The sequence below is a fragment of the Camelus bactrianus genome, chromosome 4 (genome assembly GCF_048773025.1).
Source record: "Camelus bactrianus isolate YW-2024 breed Bactrian camel chromosome 4, ASM4877302v1, whole genome shotgun sequence".
NCBI classification, from domain to species: Eukaryota; Metazoa; Chordata; class Mammalia; order Artiodactyla; family Camelidae; genus Camelus; species Camelus bactrianus.
The window spans coordinates 86,634,296-86,654,714 of record NC_133542.1 but is presented as its reverse complement, the minus strand read 5'-3'; the positions used below and the strand labels follow the sequence as shown (position 1 = coordinate 86,654,714).

Here is a 20,419-nt window from a genome sequence, read left to right as displayed (position 1 = left end):
ATGGGGGATCAGGACCAAACTCTAGAACAAAACACCTAGAACTAGACTATTTAGAGTGGGAAACAATAGAGAATTGGGGAGGAAATGATGGTGATACCATGCTTTTTCCTCAGTGGAAGGTTTCCCTCCTCACCTCCCTATTTGTGTGTGGTACTCAGACTCAGATCTGCTTACAGCATCAATACTTACTACATAAAATCACTTTTAAATTTTCAAGCTAGGTCTGATTTCAGACACTCAGTCCCATTGTTGGACACCATACTGTCTGTGGTTAGGAAGTCAAGGTCTCTGTGTCCATACAAGTGTCCTCGGCCATATGGTAAGTAAAGCCCTTTATATACAAATCAAACAGGTAGCAACTCTCCTTCTCTTCAAGGTCCCTCACTGTGACCTTGCTAGCCATCCCAAATTTCTTCTCGTAGTTAATAGCTTCATGATCCATCTTATCACTTGAGCCAAAAACCTCAGAAAATTCTGTTATTTATCTATTGCTTCATAACAAATTACCCCCAAACTTAACAGCTTAAAACAACAAAACTTATCTCACACAGTTCCTGAGGGTCAGGAATCCAGGAGCAGCTTAACTGGGTTGTTCTTGCTCAGGATCTCTTACAGCCTTGCAGGCAACTGTCTGCCGGGGCCACAGGCATCTCAAGGCTTGGCTGGAGCCAGAAGATCTTCTTTCAAAGTCACATGCAAGGCTGTTGACAGGCCACAAGTCCTCACTGACCAGAGGCCTCCATTCCTACCACGTGGGCTCCTCCATAGGCTGCCTGAGTGTCCTCATGACAGGGCAGCCGGAGACCCCCACAGAGCAAGTGACAAGGCAGAGAGAGAGAGGAGAACCCCTAAAATGAAAGCCACAGATTTTTCAATAATCTCATCTCAGAAGTGACTTATCCTGTTGGTCACACAGACCAACCCCGATGCAGTGTGGGAGGGGACTACACAGGGGTGTCAATACCAGGGTCGGGGGTCTTTGGGGTCCATCTTGCAAGCTGGCTGACCCAGCGAGGTCTTCCTTTCCTTTTCCCTCTCCTTCAGCAGATCACTACATCCTTCTGATCCTTCCTCTGCAGTGTTTCTCACATATGACCTCACCTCAAATCTGATTTTTTCTCTTGGAAAGAGGTGTGGAGGCTGATGGAGGAAGCCTTGGGGACCACGTACCTAACGGCACAGGTGGAATGGATAATAATATGCCCACATGGCCTCAAACCCAACTTTACAGGGAGAAGGAGAGCAAACATCTTGGCAAGCCAGTCTTTTGGGGAGGATTTGTTCCCTTTGCAGGGAAGGATGCCCTGTAACACCAGTGTCATCCTAGGGAAATGAGGTGCTGCATGCAAAGGCAAGAGAGCACAGATACTTTCAGACGTGGCCTAAGCACCCTAAGACTTAAGACCATAATATGGGTCAGCTCCCCTTCAAAAGAGGCAGAGAAAGTCTTAGGAGATCTCTAGGCAGGGGCCTCCCATTTCCCTTTAAGCATCACAAATAGATTTAACTCCATAAGTCTCCTTAGATTTGAAGTGGGTTCCTAGAGCTGATGAACTGAGAAAAATTATGAGTTCATCCTGCTCCAGTGAGAAAGAAAGCCTTGGTTCTCCACGCCTGCCATTTTCAGAGGAAGAGGAGTTACACCTGTCATTTGACCAGTGGCAAAAAACTCTGTCTACACTGACGATACTTTTCTTCTGTGAACCCTTCCCTAAGATGGGCCTTTTGGGGGGGAAAAAAAAAGCAGGTGGGATTTTGAGAACTAGCTTGCCTTGACCTCACCTACCTGAGCTGCTGAAGCGTCACTCCCACCAGACACCCACCACCAGCAGCCCCCTGGGAGGAGGTGCTTGAGGGGACCTCCTCTGTAGGTTCTCAAACCTGAGGCTGGACAGTTAACTAAGGTTAAGTCGGTTAACCAAGGATCCGAGGGGAGCAGGGTGGGAGCACAACTCTCATTGAAATTGATGAGAGATTCTGGGCTATCTATCGAAAATTTATCTTTATTCTTGGATCTATGATTCTGGAACACAGAATTATATGTTTACGGACCAGAACAAAGAATAGAAGTCACCTATCCTCATTTTGCATGGGACTCAGAAAAGTCAAAGGAAAATTTTCCAAAGCCATTTAATAAGTTGGTAACCCAGCCAGACTAGTCTTGAATTTCTAACCTTTTTTTCCCTGCCTCATGTCAAACCTCTGTGGTATCATAACCTAAACACTTCTAGGATATACAGACTGCAGCCGCCTGTTTGCTCTAAGGTCCATTTTCTGCTCTGATTGTGATCATCTCTGAATGACAAGGAAAACTCGTCTCCAGGGCTCCCTTGTCTTCCGGCCTCTTGCCAGGTTTGGCCAGTGCGAGGCACTGGTAGAACATTTGAGAGCAGGAGTTGGTGAGAAACCAGGTGTTTCCTCTCCTCTCTCTGCTGCTTTTGGCATTTCCAGCAATGACTGAGTCTCCTCCAGTCCCAGCACCCATCGTGACTCTGGCTTCTGCCAAATGACCTCTGCTGCTGTAACCCTGTAACACCCAGTGACGCCAGCTCCTCCAAACCAAGTCACAGCTACTTCCCACTGCAGCTGATCTCTGCCTGCCTCACTGTCCCGTCTGGTTCCTCAGCTCTTCAATTACTTATGTAACCAATTCCCTGTATTAAATTACCGTGTTTATTAAGACCTAGACTGGTTTCTCTTTTCCTTCCTAGACCCTGCTGATGGAGTAGGACCATCATTCTGTGTCACTGCACATTGCAAGAACACAATAAATGCTCAGTCATAACAATGTTAACTAAAAAGGAAAACCAGTTTATGCAAGAGAGGTTGTGCTCTGCTCTATTATTTACGCTGTAAATCAAGCTGATTAAAACTATATCATATTTGTCATAACTCTTGAAAAGCAGAAAGTGGAGACATTTTCCTAAGACATCTTCCTGAGCATCAATCTGTGCCTTCTACTCTGTGGTGTCAAAAGAATAGCTTTCTTTGATCTCATAGGTTTTTTTTTCCATCTCTGTTGGTGACTTAATCCTGGAAGGGATTGTTCTTGGTACGGGTGGGTTTGTATTTTTTTTAACTATAGCAGAATGAGCCCTAACGTCATGCCATTGGCTTCCCACACTTGCTTTGGTAACAACTGTACACTTGGCCTCCCGTCAAGCCTGGTTGTTGTGACCTGCGGTCCTGTTTATATGCCAACCCCTGTTCTTGGCCTTCACACAAGGATCCCCACAAGGGTTCCATTTGAGATGGTGGTTTCCAAGATCGAGGGTATCTGCCTGCCAGCACTGGATCTGAGACCACCAGCTTGTTTTTCCAAGCATTAATGTCTTAGTGATCTCTAAACCTGTATTCTTCTTCAGAATATTTTCCAAAAGGTTTGTGAGAATGTCTCTAAGACTTTTTTTCTTCTGAAGTCCTAAGGGCCTAAGGGGAGGGGCAAGGGTAATATAAATGTTAACTTGGCAGACTAGTATTTAAAACTTTATTAAAAAAATTTTTCCCCCTTTTTAAAAAAAAGCAACTCTCTTTACATATTAGATTAATTTATTTGGGAGAAATTACCACTTGACCATTCACATAGCCAGCCCTTGGCAGTTTCAGTTCAAGATGCTTTGAAACCAGTCAACTACAAAGCCTCAGATGTTTGCTCTTTAAAAGCTCAACTTAACCTTCACTACCATGGTGGTGAGAAAACTGACAACTCATTTTAAGATTCTTGTCCTTTGTTTTCTTTGTCTTCCTTCTGCAGGCCATGTGTTTATACTATGGGATCTCCCATAAACAACAGGGCCCTTTTTCCATGCCAGGAGCCACCCGTTGCCATGTCAACATGGCAGGCTACAGTTCGAGCAGCTGCATCTTTTGTTGTTTTAATGAGTGGAGAAAATTCTGCCAAGCCAACACAGCTTCGGGAAGGTACTGTCCATGTGTTCTGTGCTTCTTTATGTATTGCACACATGCTGGACCCAGGAACCCAATACCCAGGGTTTTCTCAACTTTAAAAGAGCTCCTTTATTAGTCGGGTTGGACTGAACATACTATAAAAACATCCTGCCAGAGAAAACAGCAGGGGGTGGGGAGGGGCACTTGGGAGCCAAGGCGTGGCGTGTGGGGCTCTTCATGCCAGTTATCAATTGCTGGATTATTTTGGCAGTTGCTTTCACCTGATGGTTTGTGGGCTCCAAGTGGGTGGTCTTGGTTGAAGACTTTCTAGGCAGGCAAGTGTGTCATGGAAACACCATTACAGCTGAGTTGTTTGTGGTTTGGTCATGGAGCCTGTACAGGGTTAGTCATTATGCTGAGCGACAGTGCCCCTGTGGTGGGCCCATTGGAGTTGCCCTGGTGTTGCATCTGCTCTGTACGCTATTTGGTCATGAAGTTCTGAACCAGCGGTGTGTGAGAACATGGAGGGCAAACGCTAACGCATCATCAAAGTTTTGTCTGCCAATTTCTTGCTTATTGCAGTAATTAACTCTTACAGTCAAGATCCTGAGCATGTTGATGCCAGGTAAAATTTTTATAATTGTAGTATTTCCTAATTTAAAATTTGGTGTCTCCTTCCACTACTTATTGTAGAAACATTGCAGAAAAGTAAATTATTAAATTTAATTAAAAATTAAATAATTGTCAAGAAAATGGTTGCTAACATCTTGTTGCATTTCCCTCCAGTATTTAAAATCTCTCTACATAGTACTGATTATCAGTTCCAAGTTGTCATCATAGCATGTAATAGTTTTGTACTCTGATTTTTTTCACTTATAGTATATATCTTGCATGTTTTTCAGGTCATTAAGTATTTTTCAAAAATATGACTTTAATGTCTCCATGATTTTTACTGTATGAACATACCAGATTTTATTTATAATTTTCAGATTATTAGACATTTTTATTGTTTCCAGTGTTTTTTTTTTCTTATTATAAATAAAGCTGCACTAAATTCCTGAGGAGCTGGTTTGTATAAAATTAGAATTATTGAGTCAAAAGTTTTGAATGTATTGAAGGCTGTTGGTACACATCTCAGGTTGTTTTCCAGAAAGGCTGTACCAGTTTACACAGCCATTAGTAGTGATGAGATTCCCTTTTCCCTGAAGTTTCATCCATCTGATAGGCAAGAGAAGGCCTCTCTTTAATTTGGATTACTTTGATTATTCATGAGGTTTCATGTGTCCTTATATGTTTCTTAACTGTTTTCATTTCCTATATGTTCATTTCCTTTGACCATTTTTATATTGAAGCCTTAGAGAGGTTTCCAAAAGTTTGTTTTGTCTTCTAATTTGATTGGCTCTGTAAAAAAGAAAGATATTGGCGCTTCCAGATTGGTGAACACGTGGAGATGTGTGCCTGGTGAGGGCATGGAAGCTTGGTGCCCCTTCCCGCTTACCTTGCCCTGTGTATTTCTTTCATCTGGCTGTTCCTGAGATGACTGTGCACTTTTCATCAAACCCAGCAGAAAAGTATGCAGGTCTGTTCTTTTGGGTCTTCACTTCCTTATGGAGGCCTTCGTGTCACATAAGACTTACATTAAATAACTCTGTGAGCTATTCTCCTGTTTAAATGAAATAAAGAGATTAAACTCCTATTTATGAAAAGTATTTTTCTCAGTTTTTAGTATACCTTTTAATCTGATGTAACATTTCTGATCTATAGGAGATTTTAATTTTTATATATTCAATTCTGTTAGATTTCTCCTGGAAAGTCTTTCTTTGCTCTAAGATTCACCTGTTTTGTTCTAATATTTTTATTTAATTAAAATTTTTTTTTTGTAATTTAACTCAATCTGTTTGTAGTTTATTCTGGTCAGGGTTATGAAATGAGGACTAAACATTTTTGTTTTCAAGTAGGAAACCAATTATCCAAGATCGTTTCTGGTATTTTTTTCTGATTTGTGATGTCTCCTTCATCCTAAACTAGATGTACATGTACTAAAGTCTTCAGTGAGTGTTCACTTGATTTTCAAAGTCGAAACAAAATAAATAATACACTTTAAAATTTCGTTTTTAAAAATAAGTCACATTTACCTGGTTCATTTACAAATCAGCAAGGGACAAAACCATTTATAATGTCTCCTTTTTACTCCTAATTCGCAGCTACCCAATAACACTTCCCCAGTGCAACCAGGTCACTGGTTTTCATTGTATAGTATATTTTCCCCTCTTTTATTGCACAAATCATAGCATGCTATACACATTTTTGTACTGTGCTTCCCCCTTTAGCATAAATTTATCTTATAAGCTCATATCTAACCATAAAGAGCTTCTTCATTATCCTTATGACTACAGAGTATTCCAGAAATAGATGTTTCACAATTTAGTTAACCAATAGCTCTTGATTCACTGTGTATCAAATAAAGAATTTAATGGGCATTGACTTCTATCTTCTTCCCTCACCCACGTTCTCCAGTTTTAATTAGTGCAATTTGGGGTTTGAGACTCATATTATCACTGTATTTTATTTTTGTATTCTATCTTCTCTTCTAGGAATTACAATTATTGTTTTACATTTTCATCCAGTTCCAAATTATATTTGCAATAAATATTTCGACTTTCTTTACTCTTGAACTCTTAAGTTTGAATCATCTCTTAGTCAGCTGGGAAATGGCTTCAGTATTTTTTTTTCTAAAAGGGTAGACATGTGGTATATTTTCTGAGCCCTCCCACATGTAGGTGGACTTTCTGTTGTGTTCACTTATGAACAATCCTTGACTAGGTATAAAATTCTTAGGACCTCTTTTCCCTCTTAAATGCCTGTAAATGTTTTCATTATCATATCTTACTTCATATTTCTGAGGAGAAATCTGATACCATTTAAAAAAATTCTTTGAAAGTAATCTGATTTTCTTGCCTACAGGCTCACAGGATTTTTAAAATTGATTTATGTGATTCAAAACTTTCTAGAATAAAGCTAGTTTTGGGTACCTTTGTTTTTAATCAAGTTAATAACAGTATAATTTACGTATAATAAAACGCACCCAGTTTAAGTCAATGCCATTTGACAAATACATACACTTATGTAATTAATCAGCACCCTATGAAGATATAGAACATTTCCATTACTCTGGAAATTCTCTTGTGCCTTTGCCATCTTCCTTAAGTGATTCTCCCTAACCCAACTCTGGTCAACCACTAATCTGAGTTCCATATCTATAAATTGGTTTCACTGCTCCTAAAAATTCATATAAATGAAGTCATTCATGTGTACTCTTTGTGTCTGGCTTCCTTGCTCAGCATGTCTGTGAGATGCATCCATACTGTTGTGGATGTCAATAATTTATTCTTTTTTAAAAAGTTAACAAATAGCAGTCTGTTATATAACTAAACTACAGTTTATTTACCAACTCACTTATTGATGGATATTTGAATTTTTGAGGGGGCATTATGAAAAATATGCTGTGAACGTAAGCCTTTTTGTGGACAAAGGTTTTGATTTCTCTTGGGTAAATACCCAAGAGTGGAATTGTTGGATCATATAAGTGTATTTTAACTTTGTGTCTGCCAAACTGGTTCCAAAGTGATTCAATCATTTTGTGTTCCAGCAGCAGTGTGTGAGAGTCCAGTAGCTGTGCATCCCTGCAAACACTTGATGTTGTCAGTCCTTTTAATTTTAGCCCTCCAAGTGGAGTGAAATAGTGTCTTGTTGTGGTTTTAATTTTCATTTCTCTGATGACTAACGATGGTGAGCAACTTTTCATGCACTTAGTGTACATTCTTATATCTGTCTTTGAAAAGCATCTCTTCATTTGCCCATCTATTTAATATGGGTTTTTTTGGGTTGTTTTATTATTAGATTGTAAGAATACTTTATATACTCTAGATTCTAGCCTTTTGTCTGATACATGTATCTCAAGTATATTCTCCCAGACTGCATGGCTTGCCTTTTCATTTTTTATTTACACTCATACCACTGATTTTCCATAGAGACATTTTGTTCTTTAGTAATTCCATTACAGATTTAAACTGTTATTGTAACAATCCTTGCAGTCCTTCCTTATCTTTTTTAGTTTGTTACTTTGTTGTCTTTTGATCTCAGTCTGTTACACTATTTCAGCCTGGTATCTTCTCATGGCTTTTTACCATTTTTTCATAGAAGTTATATCTTCTCATTTCATAATGGGAATGCCAGTTCTCTAAACTGGTTTTGGTTTTTGTAGTAAATTCATTTCTGAGGCTTGTTCTTCCTCTGAGTCCTCAGAGCAATATGCTCTTTTATCTTTATTCTCATGACTCATTGTGCTCATGACTTTCCTCTCTGGTGTGTTTCAACAGACAGGATGACTTCTCTGCATTTCCCTTCGCTCCATTCACTGTCCACTTGTGTGCTGTCTGGAATCCCATCTCTGTTCAACACATGAGAGGTTACTGATGCACACGGCTTCTCTACCCAGGTTCTAGTGTCTTGTGAATTTTCTAGTGAAGTTCTTTGGAACTCACACAGGGTCTTTTTCTCCTCCCCTGCTTGTTTCCCCAACATGCTGAATTGACTGAATACATGAAATGCTGCGATCTTGAGCAGGCACTGATACTGGACTCCTCCAGCCTTCATTTCTGGTTTACTTGTAATGATAACTACACCTCGCAAGATGTGGTGTGGCTCTCCCTTCCCCCACCTCACCAAGCCTACATACTTCCTCATTCATGGTTTAGCCCCACAGTTCAGATGTAAAAGCTGGTATTTGGCAGTGTTTCTCAAACTTGAGCATTCTTTTTCTTTTTAGAGGGGGAAAAAAAAATCTCATGATTCACCAGGGTTGACTTAAGTTATCTGTATTAGAATGATAGTTTAAAAACTATAAATGTATGCTTATAACCCTTACACATCTATAACACCAATATAAAAGTGTAAATTAAACACAGACCAAATGATTAAATCAATAAAACTCAAACGAGCAACTTCAACCCAATGTAAAGATGATTATTTTGCTGAAATGAAACTGCCCCTTCCAGCATGAATATGGTACTGACAGCTCCATGAAGGTTCTTTTTTTTTTTTTTTTTTAACATTTTTTCTTATTGAGTTCTAGTCATTTTACAATGTTGTGTCAAATTCCAGTGTAGAGCACAATTTTTCAGTTATACATGAACATACATATATTCGTCACATTTTTTTCACTGTAATCTACCACAAGATCTTGTATATATTTCCCTGTGCTATACAGTATAATCTTGTTTATCTAGTCTACATTTTGAAATCCCAGTCTGTCCCTTTCCACCCCCCGCCCCCTTGGCAACCACAAGTTTGTATTCTGTGTCTGTGAGCTGCTTCTGTTTTGTATTTATGTTTTGTTTTTTGTTTTTTAGATTCCACATATGAGTGATCTCATATGTTATTTTTCTTTCTCTTTCTGGCTTACTTCACTTAGCATGACATTCTCCAGGGACATCCATGTTGCTACAAATGGCGTTATGTTGTCGGTTTTTATGGCTGAATAGTATTCCATTGTATAAATATACCACATCTTCTTTATCCAGTCATCTGCTGATGGACATTTAGGCTGTTTCCATGTCTTGGCTATTGTAAATAGTGCTGCTATGAACATTGGCGTGCAGGTGTCATTTTGAAGTAGGGTTCCTTCTGGATATATGCCTAGGAGTGGGATTCCTGGGTCATATGGTAAGTCTAGTCCTAGTCTTTTGAGGAATCTCCATACTGTTTTCCACAGTGGCTGCACCAAACTGCATTCCCACCAGCAGTTAAGGAGGGTTCCCTTTTCTCCACAGCCTCTCCAGCATTTGTCATTTGTGGACTTTTGAATGAGGGCCATTCTGACTGGTGTGAGGTGATACCTCATTGTAGTTTTGATTTGCATTTCTCTGATAATTAGTGATAGTGAGCATTTTTTCATGTGCCTGTTGATCATTTGTATGTCTTCCTTGGAGAATTGCTTGTTTAGGTCTTCTGCCCATTTTTGGATTCGGTTGCATGTTTTTTTCTTACTAAGTCGTATGAGCTGCTTATATATTCTGCAGATCAAGCCTTTGTCAGTTTCATTTGCAAAAATGTTCTCCCATTCTGTAGGTTGTCGTTTTGTTTTACTTGGGGTTTCCTTTGCTGTGCAGAAGCTTGTAAGTTTCATTAGGTCCCATTTATTTATTCTTGCTTTTATTTCTATTGCTTGGGTAGACTGCCCTAGGAGAACATTTTTGAGATATATGTTAGATAATGTTTTGCCTATATTTTCTCCATGAAGGTTCTTTTGAGATTGTTGTGCCTGTTTTCTGTGTGAGCCACGCGATGATCTTAGTCTCCACCACTTCTCTTCCATGTGCTGTAAAGCTTTTGCTTACACAGCATGCTGTGATATCATTTAGCTTTGACTCACCAAAAGCATCCTTTTTTTTGTTCTTTTCTCATTATCTCTCAATAATTAAAGCAGGGCTATGTGTCCCTGTGCAATCATATACACTCCTGCAGATGTGAACTCTGAAATTGTTTGGCAGTCCTCATTTATGTATATGGATAATCTAGCCTGCTGGCCAAATCCAGCCCACTGCCTGTGTTTGTAAATAAAGTTTTATTGGAATACGGCCGTTGTCTGTGGCTGCTTTGCTGCGGCAATGGCAGAGTTGAACATTTGCAACAGACTGTATAGCCTGCAAATCTAAAATAATTACTAAGTGGCCCTTTACAGAAAAAAGTCTTCCGACCCCTTCAGTATCTGTCTGTCTGTCGCTATCTATCTATTTGAAAACTGTCATCAAATATTAGAACAAGAATTGACTTTGAAATTTTCATGGAAAACGTTCATACCTCTGAGAATATATCTGTAGATTTTTCCCCCCAGAATTACCAATTCAGGGCATAATTATAAAAAAGTAGATGCTAGTTGGGATTTGCTTATATGCAACTTACGCCTTATATGATATCACAGAGCAGCCTTCACCAGTTCAGACGGAGAGAGGCCCAAGCTAGGCAAGCAGAGAGGACTTCGGGCCAAACGCAGCATCCCTGCGGCAGCCCACAGCTGGGGTTCATCGAGGACAACCAGGCGAGAGTACTAACAGCGCTCTTTGCCAGACCCAAAATGGCTGTTCTGTGGGTGGAATAATGCCTCCAAATGTGTCTGCACTCCTTAGAGGAAAAGGGTATGTGGATGCAAGATGCTGCCGCTTCCTTTCCAAGTCATGTTTCCTGGATTGGTAGATCGGCGGTCTCCTAGGACCTCCACCCTGCCGTGCACAAGGCCCTTTAACACGATGAGCTAGCCTCGAAAGCACGAGAGCCGCAAAACCCAACCCGCAAAGTCAAAGTTTCCATCGGAGCGACACGTCAGCCTGATTAGTGCATTTGCCAGGCACCAGCTGACTTCCCGAAAGAAGCAAAGCACCTGGGAGCAGCGTAATGTAATGAGGCAGATAACAGTGACAGGAATGACAGGAGCCTTTGGGCAGGGGACGGAAATCAGCAGACGGACCTCCCAGCTCTTGCCGCATGAGGGAAATCATTGCTCCCGGCTATGTTTTAAAAGAAGGCTAATGGTTTAGACTGTAGTGTGATGACCATCGTAAGAATTTAAGTAGCTGAGACATCACCATCCTTTTTTTCAACAATGCTAAGTCAAGGCCATAGATTTAGACTGACATATTTGGCTCCTTTATTATTTAACTTCCTCGGCATAATGTCCTTTGGGCAGACAGAAATGTTAGCCTGTGTGTTGTTGTCAGCCTGTATTCCCTGACAGGATGTAGCTAAACTATTAGACACAGAGACCCAGTGTCCAGTGTTTAGTATATAATAGGTACATAATATCTATTTGTTGAATAAATGTGTTCTGTGCAATCAGACAGAAGTAACATGCTCATGGAAGAAGCACGTGAAATCACTACTGATAGTGACAAAAGTGATTTCAGGGTCATTCCTTTAGTTTTGCTTCTGATTGGAGTTTATGCCTTTTCTCCAGGCTCAATCGATTTTAAAAGGAAAAAGAAAATGGTGTAGTACATTCTTATTTCCTCTGTTTGGTAACTTTTTGTTTGTTTGTTTTTGTAGAGTCTAATTTAGTATCTACTTCCTAGAAAACTAAAACGTTCCACTTATATTTTTCCTGGGAAGCCTCAAGTAAATGAACAAGACTGACTAATTTAAGCTCCTTCCAAATGTAGGAGAAAAAGCACATGGACAAGTGAAAGGTGTTGAACTATATGTGCCCATGAAAAGGATCTGATTTCATTTTTCTGTGCAAGAGACTGTAGACATTACTTCATCCTGGGCAGAATGCTACTCTCTGGCCTGCCCAGTAGACCAGCTCTCTGACACTCTCCTGATTTTGTGTGGGAAATTCCAGGGAAAAGCCAAGATTTCAGGGTCCAGACCCTCCTGCGTGCAATTGAAGGCCAGCTTTTCTTCCCTCTTGATGACTCAAAATGAGCAATACTATTTAGACCGCTCCCACAGTATGCAACCAGGAATCACGTATAAGGAAATGGTAAATTAAAAGACATTTAGGAGTGGTTATGATTAAGTGTTTTCACAAAGAAAGAAGGCAACGTAGAGAAAGGTCCTTGTTTCTCGAACTGAGGAACTTTATTCTGGGCTGGTACACACACGTGTATTTCAAGGGGCAGGAATCCAGAGTGAATGCATTCATCTTTTCTCTTTAGAAAGCTGCTGGTGACCGAAGACCGTCCCGCTCTGTTACATCCCTCGTAAGGTTTCACATACTGCCTTGACTTTCTAAATCTTTGTCAGTTCATTCTTTTGTTTGTGATTTACTTTTGACTAGTCCTTGCTTGCCCTCCCAGCGTTGCTCTTACCACGTTTGACATACAGGGAAGCCATCACGATTCCTCTTGGATAATGATGATTCTGGCAGGCACGTGCATACCAGTTCTTGTTGCTAAAGATTTTTGTCTTAGGCTTGATATTCATGAATTTTCTCACGTGAGTAAAGTGCTGAAGCATACTTGTGACCATCTGGCACGGAATGATCTGGTGTCCAGTTTGCTGATCCATTTGGTATTTAAGTTTTACGGGAACTAGATTTTCCGCAGCATAGATCAGAATGCGGGTGAGGCTTGGTCTCACAAGCCTGGGACGTGTTCCTTTCGCTATTCCATTAGCCGCAAGGAGGTGCTTGTGTTCTGGGTTCAGCAGGTGGCGCTCTTCTACCTGGTTCACAAGCGTGATCTTGAAGGTCATTCTCTCATGGGTCTCCTATGCTGTAGGCGGTACCATGTTGCTGGGAAGGAAACCCAAAGCCTTGCCGGGTGGCATCAGTGCTTGAGGAGCGGTGGCACGATCTGGCACCTGGCCCCCGTCAGGCAGGGCTGGCGCATACCAGCCCGGGGCGTCTTACTGTCTCCTTTGTTCCGGTGCCAGTTCCCGCCCTTGAGCAACAGCGGCAAAGAACTAATGAAAGACAGTCACGCCATGGGTATTCAGGAGGGTGGCACTAGCTCATAAAACCAGAACGTGTAGACTCAGCATCCAGAAAGTCGTGAAAGAAAAAAAGCTGGGGTTTGCTGAAAGACCCAAACACTCGAGAAAGAAGCCAAGAGGGGAAGAGCAACCGAAACTGGGCGCTATTCCTACCTTTTTATGTATCTGTTACATTTATTATAAGAAATATGTTAAAAAATATAATATATACATTATATATAGTGTGTCTATATACACCTATAAATTCATATTCCTATACATACTGTTAAGCCTTTTAAATTTGTCATACAAAGGTGTTCCAAAATAATGGAGTAGCTTAACATATGGACTAGTTTGGGCAGGAATTTTTGAAATTAAGAGTAGTGGCTAGAGAAAGAAACAAACTTGTGGTAGGAAAGAATCAGGTGCTACAGAAGAATTGAGTAAAGAAATATGATATGTAAATAAAAGCATGTATCAATTTGATGTTTCCAAATGCTTCATGGTATTTGCCTAAACTACAGTGGAGAAGTTTAAAAGATAAAACAGATGCTTTTAATAGGAAGGATTTAAGCACCTGTTTTAATTTTCATTGAAACAATAACTCTTTAAAAGCAAGAAATTGTGTAAGATGCTTAACTTTGCAGAGATAAATCATCTGCTTTTGCCTTTGTGGAAACAGAGTGTTTGCCTGGTGTGGCTGTGCCTCTGGTGTGTGCTGAGTGAGTTTATCCAAGACTCCCCTAAGAATAGGACAATGATGTTCCATTAATTTTGTACTTAATTTACTATTAGTAGGCATGATTGATGTGTAAAAATAACTACAGTATCTTGATATTTTTCTCTTAAAATTTTTTCTTTTTGTAAAAATGATTTTCTCAAATAATTAGCAAGGTTTTTCCACAGGTTTAGCATACAAGGTTCTCTTTCCTCCTATAAATGGGCTACTCTCACATTCTTCCTTTTTTTCTCTCCACTTTTCCTCCCTTTAAAGATAGAATCTTCAAAACTACTCATAGGACAGTTTTTTAAAATAGTATATGAAGAAAATAATTAAAGTAATTGTTTTAACACTCTCTAGTTATAAGTATTTGCAACATTTGCAATCTAAAAAGTTACCCATTTCAAATCCTTATCATACCTACAAAAAACCCAGGCAGTCAGTCACCTTTAAGGAAAACTTTAGCCCTGTTTCGGAGATGAAAGTGTCTATTTGGATCTTACAGCAGCTGCTCTCGTATTTATGAGAACAATCTGTGATACAGCTGTCTTACTAGTGAGACAATTAAAGGGTAAGAATTTTCTCCCCCAAGTAAGTTCCAGTTTGAGAAGGTGGCGCGGAGGCTTTCGGGAAGTTTTCGAGGAGGCCCAGGAGGGAGGCGAGCCGGGTGGCTGCTCGAGCCTGCACACTTAGGGAGCGCCACTTCCTGGGGCCCCTTCCTACCGCCCCCCTCCCCGTGCGCCTTGCTAATGAATCCCGGCCTGGCCATGAAATCAGCCAGTGCTGTGATGGGCTCCTGGACCCTGCAGAGGAAAAACTCTGGGTTAATTCAAGTACAGCGTGTTCTCTTTGTTTTGCAGCTGGTGTAGCGAGGGAGTCTAGGGCAAGTGGATTGAATCAAAAAGCAAAATGAAGGCATTCACTGTCTATTTCACCGAGGATGGCTCATTTAAAGTAAACACTATTTAAATAGTCTCCAAATGGCCCATTCTATATGAAGTCATACAGGATGCCCCCTTTGGGCTGTCATTCTCCTTTAAATGGATTGCTTTGTGTGCACAGTGTTTTAATGCCATTCAACCTGAAACCCCATATGTGGGCCTCATCAGGCCACAGGCTTCAGTGCACATGTGGCAGCCATACCTTCGGCATTCTTTGTCTCTGCCTCCAGAAAGTCAGCCCAAGCAACAGGGGGAGGCAGCTGTAAAGATGACAGCAGTTAACATTTCTTCAGCACTTACTATGTGCCAGTTTCGCTATGCCTGGTGATTTCTCTATGTATTATCTGTCTTAATCCTCACATAATCCTATGAGGTAGAGACTATGATTATGCCCGTGTTATAGATGAGGAAACTGATGCATGGAGAGATTAAGCGATGTGCTCAAACTGGTAAATGTGAATCAGGGAATTGAACCCTAGCAATCAGATTCCAGAGCTGGAACTCAATCAATGGGCATATTCAAAAGGAACAAACTCCCGTCAGTTTTCCTTGCAAGGTAGGCTTATCCCAAACAATAGATAATCCAGACATCAGTTTCTCTTTGTCTTTGGAATTGTGCTCTGCTTTCTGGGGCAGTGTTCCCACCTTGTTCTTTGCACTTTTTTTTGACAGTCTGGTTTGAAGACGAGGTTAGGTATTCCCTGAGCAGCTACCTCCCTATGGCAGTGGGCAGTGTTCAGGCAAGACTGGGCTCAGTGGAATAATCCATGAACAGACAACCCAAAAGAGAATTCCCTACCAAGTGAGGAGACTAGACACGGCCTCATAGTAATGAGGTAGTGAGGGGGCCCCCCAGAGCCCTGGAAACATTCAATTGTCTCAGCACGGGCTCCAGATTTACCCAGGGTCGGGCAGGAAGGCCATGACTGGACCTTTGAGAAGCTTCTGAGAAGAGTCCAACTGGGGTCTTCAGGAAGGGAGCTCCTGGCCAGTTCTTAATGTGGCCCAGCCTAGTGATATGCCCCTGTTAACTGTCACTTGGCAGTCTAGAAAACTTGTTTTGCTTTAAAAGCTTGAAGTATTAAACAGTGCCTTCCAAATGAGCTCCAAGAAGTAGAAGAATCTTAAAAAAATAAAAAGCCTAGAAGCTGTAGAGGAGAAAATCATCTGGAACATTTAAAATATGGGTTAGGGGATATTTTCAATGCATTTCCCCCAAATCCTTTTCTATTGTTTAACTTCCCAGGAAGACTGTGCAGGGAGCATGGCAATTGTAAACTATGGTTGTTGGACTTGACTTGGCTTCCGTTTTCACCTTTGCTATCTCACTCCCAAACTCAAGCATTCTGACTGTTTTTTTATTCGTTGCTAATCTCATTCCAGTCCCCTGCCACGTTGCTTTGTCGCTTTGTGGCTCCCAGTGCCAGCCCCACATCACCTTGAGGGTACAGACGTTCTGATAAAGGCGCTGAGGGGGCTCTCCGTGCGGATTCTCCACAACCTGGAGCAGGAGTCTAACAGACACCTCTGAGAACATCAGCAGTGTTCTCTCTTGAAAGCAGTTTCAGTCCCTGCTGTTTCCACAAGTCTCATCTTGCCCATGTGCTAGATGGATGGTACAAGACCCAGAGGGGCAGCAAAAAATCAGCTGAAAAGTTCAATGCAGAACATGAGGAGAAAGCCTATTGTGCATAATGTTTCATTCTTTTGTTCCCCAAGCTTTATGATTAACATGTAACATTTTGTAAGTTCAAGGTGTTCACTGTGATAATTTGATATGTGTATATATTGTGAAATGAGTACCTCCTAAGGCTAGTTAACACATCCATCACCTCATATAGTTACTTAATTTTGTTGTGTGGTGGGGAGGGCTTTTAAGGTCTACTCTCTTAGCAACTTTCAAATACACGGTATTGTTGACTGTAGTCACCATGCTATACATTACATCCTCAGAACTTATTCATCTTATAACTGGCGGCTTGTACCCTTTGAAACCTTCACCCATTTCCCCCCAACTGCCCCCTACCCACCACCCCTGTCAGCTACCAATCTACTTTCTATTTCTATGTATTTTTTTTTTAAGATTCCACATATAAGTGAGATCATGCTGTATTTGTTTCTGTCTGACTTATTTTACTTGGTATAATGCCCTCAAGTTACATCCATGTTGTTGCAAATGGCAGGATTTCCTTCTTTTTAATGGCTGAATAATATTCCTCTGTGTCCATCTGTCTGTATGTGTGTGTGTGTATCACATTTTCTCTGTCCGTTCATCTGTCGTTGGGGGCTAAGGCTGTTTCCATGTTTTGGCTATTATGAATAATTCTGCAGTGAACATGGGGTGCAGACATCTTTGAAGTAGTGATTTCATTTCCTTCAAGTATATATCCAGAGGTGGAATTGCTTGATCATATGTAGTTCTATTTAAAAAAAAAATTTTAGGAACCTCCGTAATGTTTTCCATAGTGGCTGCACAAATTTACCTTCCCATCAACAGTACACAGGGATTCCCTTTTTCTCCACATCCTCACCAGCACTTATCTCTTGGCTTTTTGATAATAGTCATTCTAATAGGTGAGGTGATAGGTCATTGTGGTTTTGATCTGTGTTTCCCTGATAATTAGAGATGTTGAATACCTTTTCATGTGCCTGTTGGCCATTTGAGTATCTCCTTTAGAGAAATATCTACATGTCATTCAATAAGATGCTTGATTGTTCAGGGTCAATCTTCCTACTATGACAGATAAGGATTTAGCTCTCTTCCCCTCCCACCCCAAAACCTCATCTTCCCAATGTAATTAATATCATAACTTTGATTAGATCAATGGCTTCCATTTATATTATTGTCTCTTTGTTATTAAGAACTGAGTCTTGTAGTGAAATTTTGATTACATTATTATTTCTGTACACCATGTGAGTTTTTCATGGAGTTAATAATTGTCCTATTGTTTGCTCTTCTCGTTTGCGTGGTTTTACATGTTATTTACCAGCCCCAGACTTTTTGAAAGTTGCTTAAATCTTTGAAGATGCTCAGGTCCATCAAGCTTTCCCTCAATTTCATCTCCCTGAGGCAGTCCGTCTGGGGCCCTATAGCCTGCCCTGCAGGGCGTGGGTCACCCTCTCTGGTGGGCGCACAGCTGGCTCCTGGGACGGCCCTTCCCTGTCATTCTCTGGGTGCCCTTTGTGTCTCTCTTGCATTGGACCGTCTGTCTTCCTCTTACTTGGTTTACTGCCTCCTTTTGAAGCATATCTTATACACTCTAGTAGCTTCCAGAGAATAGGATGTGTGGGAGGTGAATTCGTTTTTGAAACTTTGCATGTCTGAAAGTGTCCCTATTGTGTATAATTTTTGTCTTCTCTCTCTTTTTGGAAGCTTGTAGGAGCTTGTCTTTATCCCCAGGATTCTAAATCTCACAATGATGTGTCATGATTTGGGTGATTTATACCCAGTGTCCTGGGTATTGTGTGCCCTTTCAGTCTGGAAACTCATGGTCCCTTAAATTTGGGGAAATTTTCTTGAATTGTTTAACTGACAGTTTTCGCCCTTCTGTTTTCTCTGTTGTCTTTTCCTGGGGCTTCTGTTGCTTGGACATTGAGCCTCATGAACTGGGCTTCTATTTTTCCTTCATCTTTTTGGCTTTTTTTCTTTTCTTTCTTTCTTTCTTTCCTTCTTGGGAGATTTCCTCAGCCTTATATTCCATCTTGCTCCTGTTAGTGAGTTTTTCTTTTCTTCTATCATGTTTTTAATTCTCTTTACTTTGGAATGCTCTTTTTAAATCTTACACTGTTCTTGTTTCAACACTGCAATAAATTCTCTTAACTCTTGGTGTGTATCTGTTTGGTGTTTTCTGAAGTTTTCTTCTCCTTGTATGGTCACTGTCCTCCAAGTTGCTTGTTTCTGTTTGTTTTGGTCTCTTTTGAGTTTTGCATTAGGGGCTTTCTAAAGATGCCTGGAGGTCCTTAATTGTCTGTAGGCATTTAGGAGTAAGGGAATAAAGTGCCAGTTGGAACTCTGAGTGAATGCATAGGGCTTGCCAACTGTTAAGTTTCATCATAGGCTGATCGTAGTGTATTTCCAATGTCAGTATCCTTAGCTGTCTTCTCCTGGGGTGGTCAGCTTTTTTTCATTCTTCTGTCTGGAGGGTAAAAGCCTGGTTGTCAGTGTTCTGGGAGCCCAATAAGGGAGGATGGCTGGCGGTCTTAGCATCTGATATGCATATGTTCATTTAATCTGATTTATTTGCCTTCAACTGTGCTATTCTCCCCTAGAGGTCCTCTCTTTTATTCTCTAGAAAATAAGCCTCCAGTTATTTGCTGGTCTCTGTGGGAAGTGGTTGGAAAGCCCCAGTGTGGGGAGTAGGGGAGGCCCTCTGGGGATCTAAGCCCTTCTTAGTCATTCAGCCAGTCCTGCTTAGTTTGGTACCTCTTCTACCTCCAGCCTTTTTGGGGCTTCTTAGGGGTACAATGAGGTCTTCTCTTTCTCACTGCTCACTTAGGGTTCTGCTCTGCCGCGTCAGTCGCTGCTTTTCCGTCTCTGTTCTAGCTCCCAGTATTTCGCAGTTATTATCTCTTATTTTATTCTCCCTGTTCTTTTTGGTTTATACCTTTAAAAAATTCCTTTTACTGTCCTTTAATTGGGTTTTGGGAGAAAGCAATTTAGGTCTTTACCCATTCTTTAAATAGGATTATGTTTTCTTGCTTATTGAGTTGTGTGAGTTTCTTATATATTTTGGATCTTAAGTGCTTATTAGATATGTGTTCAATCTTACATTTTTACCTGAAAGCCTCACTGTTGCTGTCTATTTACTGAACTCCCAAGGGTCTAAAGTTTTTATTGGTTTATGTATTTATTTATTTACATTTATTTTAATGGAGGTACTGGGGATTGAACCCAGGACCTCACGCACCATCCCACTGAGCTGTATCCTCCCCGCTGAAGTTTTTAAAAGGAAAGTTCAGTGACCGATGGTAAACACTCCAAGACATGTTATAGAGAAAGAAAGACCAGACCACAGCCCTTTGATGAACAGAGTCTCGTTATTAGAGATTTCTCTTTTAAGCCAAGGCAATTCAGAGGATTTAGTTCCTTAATCACACTTGCTGTCCTCTTCTTCCATCTCCATCTCCCCTCAACTAGTGCCAGCTCTCACTGTGTTGTCCAGTCCAAACTGAAGTTATTCATGGGGCAACCATGGGGAGGCATGAGGTTGCAGAGAATGAGGCAGTTTGGGAAGACAGAAGAATGAGGGAGGTGGGCCAGTGAGGCAGCATGTCACGTCAGATCCATGTCAGGCTTTTATCAAGAATGCTAGGACTGGCTCTACCTTCTTCCTGGCTTGGGATCACAGCAGCGATTCTCTCTAAAGTTCTGGTTTTCCTTCAAGCCCAGTAGAAGGAAGCC

General features: G+C 40.9%; 1 protein-coding gene across 13 annotated transcripts in view; it reads left to right on the top strand.

Moving 5' to 3' along the window:
- The window catches only part of AOPEP (aminopeptidase O (putative)), a 324,317-nt gene that overhangs the window by 41,727 nt on the left and 262,171 nt on the right, over positions 1 to 20,419 (top strand). For all 13 annotated transcript variants that reach the window (XR_012506720.1, XR_012506719.1, XR_012506723.1 and 10 more), the window contains exon 3: positions 3,755 to 3,921. Coding sequence is in view for 5 of the 13 variants with exons in the window: in XM_074363058.1 (XP_074219159.1) it covers positions 3,755 to 3,921 (167 nt within the window). In the remaining 8 variants the exon portion in view is untranslated. The remainder of the gene's footprint in view (positions 1 to 3,754; positions 3,922 to 20,419) is intronic.